We start from the raw sequence: 2728 nt of genomic DNA, 5'->3' as shown, positions 1-2728 counted from the left end.
CTCCGAGAGCAACCAGCCCCAAACCCTAAATACTCACCATATTGACTTCCGAGACCATATCTATGCTGGCAATGTCTATGTTCATGCCAACAGCCACTGGGGGACCTGCAAACCGACAAGATTGTCCGCAATGTGATCTCTAAAAACTTAACTCATTCTTACCAGAGTTGGCAGGGCGAACACAGCGTACACATAAAACGACGTTTAAACATAATCAGAAAGTCAGGAAAGAGGCATAAAGCGCTTCCCACCTCTTTCTCCCCCTCCCCCCAGTCCCCCTCAGAAGGGTGCCACCGCGCCCACGAGACCATACACTACCCGGGCCACCCCGCGCCAGCCACGGCCGTGGAGGTGCTTTATGTAACACAACACACGTGCACCGGCGCGCCCAGTTCCGCGCTCCTCCGCGCCGGCCTCCGTGACCGCCACCCGCCTCGACACGCTCAGCCCCGCGCCCCGGGGACGGCGAGCACCGAGCCCGGGGTAGGGATGGGGGGGATAATGATGGGGGGAAAGGGCCACCCACAGCGAACACAGCCGAAATAAACAAACTAGTTCGAAGTAGGAGTACGCAGAGGGTTAAATGACATTTTTGTATCAGTTAACAGCACATCTTGTACTCAAAAATAGTAAGTGCGATCACAGGCACATAAAGCTGAAAGGAATAAACGTTGGGTGAACTTAAGAGAGATTTGCATCTCGATGAAACCAGTTAAACAAGGGTTTAATTACAGGTTAGTAAGGTATTATCACACACACACGCACAATGAGGGACCGATGACGAATATACAAGTAACTTAAGTGATCGCATTAAGAGCATCCTGTGCTAAGAAAATTGAAAAAAAAACGGGCTTAACTTTGGATCAGCTAGAGGAAATGGCAACACACACACACGCCAAAGCAACAGCACCCAAAACACGTTCGAACCTCCCCCCCACCCTGCAACGCACCCGGTCCAGATATGCAACCTCTCTTATTCAAAAGCAGTCAAATTACCTCCAAAATCTGGCCTCAAGCGAATATCATAGCCCTTCAGCAGTCTATCCACCGTCTCTTTTACCAGTGACATGTTACTAGGGTCATTGACACTAGAGAAAAAAGAAAGAATAATACTGTATTATTTCTGATTTCTCAGCCCCCAGCTGTACATTCCTCTCAGCAGCAGTATGCACTGCAATTCAAAGTAAAGGAAAAGAGATACCTTCATCACTTACCTCTGTGCACACACCGCAGCTATTATTAAAGGGAATGACCAAATCCCAAAGTAACCCTTCTTCCGGACTCTCAGCATCCCTTTAGCTTTTGATATGATTTAGGGTTTCAGTGAAGAGAAGAGATCCAACTTATTCTGGCCAGTGCAGTAATTCTAATGTGAAGCGCATGCGCACGGCGTACCACAACATCAAAAGGAGCAGTGGTTGCTGCTGGAGATGGAGCAAATTTCCTTGGGAAAAAAAAAAAAATTAAAGGGGAAGAAGGAAATGCATTATCTTTTTTAAAAAAAAGTAATCCACAGGAGGATCCAATATATTTTTGTTGTCCTTTTTGTTATTATAGAATATAAATTACAGCAAGAAGAGAAGTTTTAGGAGTTACAGGGTACAGCGGCTTTGCAACCTAGTTTAAGGGTTGGGGGGGCTGGACGGACTCGGATTAGGCGCAGGAAGAATAGGTTAAAAAGGCGAATGCACTGCGTACGTATGGGGGCCGGTGGGGGGAGAGAGGGGGCAGCTTAACTTCTTAGTCCCTGGAAAGAACCGCCTGAAGCGAGAAGAGGTGCGGGCAAAGGAGCCGGCGCTGGCAACGGGGGCGGGCGGTGGGGGAGGAGGGAGATGGGCGCCTACAGTATTTCTCACGGAGGAAAAAAAATATGATGACGAATAGTTTCTTGTAAGAGGGGATTAGGCTGTTTCTTTCCTTACGGTATTGCCAGGCGCTATTCCAGGAGCAGAGGCACTGGGGACTGAGGGGGTCGCCGGCTGCCACCACCGGCTCCCACGGGTCACTGGCTGGTGCCTGAGGGGCGGGAGCGGAGCCCCTGCGGCCCCGCTCCCCCCCGGCGCATTTTCCATGTATCGACCGATGTTTAACCCAGGGCTGCGAGTTCTTCAGGTAGAAACCTGGCCACGGAGTTGGAGGAGGGGGACCAAGGGGAAGAAAAGCACCACCCTGAAAGGCTTTTAGTGACCATCCAGACTCGGTGTAGGTGCATAAGCCCACTTACCTTAGTGGGTAAAACACCCAAGCTCTTCAAATGCAGCACGTGATCCAATTAATGCCTCGGAAGAAACAGAAGACGAGCGGAAAGCTGATCTGGGGATGCTTTGAATGACATTTAAATCCTGAGCAGAGAAAAAGATAGAAAGGAGAGAGAGAGAAGAGAAAAAACAAACCCCTGAAAAATAACAAACACCGGAGTTAAATTATTCCTCTCAAATCTGCTTTGTGCTCGTCGCTCCTTTTACACCTCCTCCTCCTCACGCACATACCCGCTCGGCCCCGCGGAACCGTGCTGCTTCACCGAGCGGATCTGGGCGTGCACACGTCCTCGGCCGGCCCGGGCGGCGCGGTGAAGGGATTTGGAACACTTTAGGCGTCAGTTAACACAAGAAATATTTAACTCGCTGCAGGAGAGTGGAGGAGCAGAAGAAAACCCCCACCAAAACCACCACCACAAAAAAAAACCTAACCAAAAAAAACGGTGGGTGGTGGGGGAGGGGCAAGGGGG

At 50.2% G+C, this 2728-nt stretch overlaps 1 protein-coding gene across 3 annotated transcripts in view; it reads right to left on the bottom strand.

Annotated features, from left to right (window-relative positions):
- GABRB2 (gamma-aminobutyric acid type A receptor beta2 subunit) overlaps nucleotides 1-2671 on the bottom strand; it is a 154689-nt gene extending 152018 nt beyond the window's left edge. The window contains exons 1-5 of one of the 3 annotated variants that reach the window (XM_017737476.1): nucleotides 2490-2671; nucleotides 2225-2342; nucleotides 1215-1444; nucleotides 997-1088; nucleotides 38-105 (exon numbers count right to left, since the gene is read on the bottom strand). In XM_017737476.1, coding sequence (XP_017592965.1) covers nucleotides 38-105; nucleotides 997-1088; nucleotides 1215-1291 — 237 coding nt within the window. In that variant the 5' untranslated portion in view covers nucleotides 1292-1444; nucleotides 2225-2342; nucleotides 2490-2671. The other 2 variants (XM_008636144.2, XM_008636145.2) reach the window with 2 other exon arrangements.
- Between the last annotated feature and the right edge of the window lie 57 nt (nucleotides 2672-2728).

Source organism: Corvus brachyrhynchos, unplaced genomic scaffold (assembly GCF_000691975.1).
Source record: "Corvus brachyrhynchos isolate BGI_N302 unplaced genomic scaffold, ASM69197v1 scaffold16, whole genome shotgun sequence".
NCBI lineage: Eukaryota > Metazoa > Chordata > Aves > Passeriformes > Corvidae > Corvus > Corvus brachyrhynchos.
This window is presented reverse-complemented; position numbering and strand designations above follow the sequence as displayed.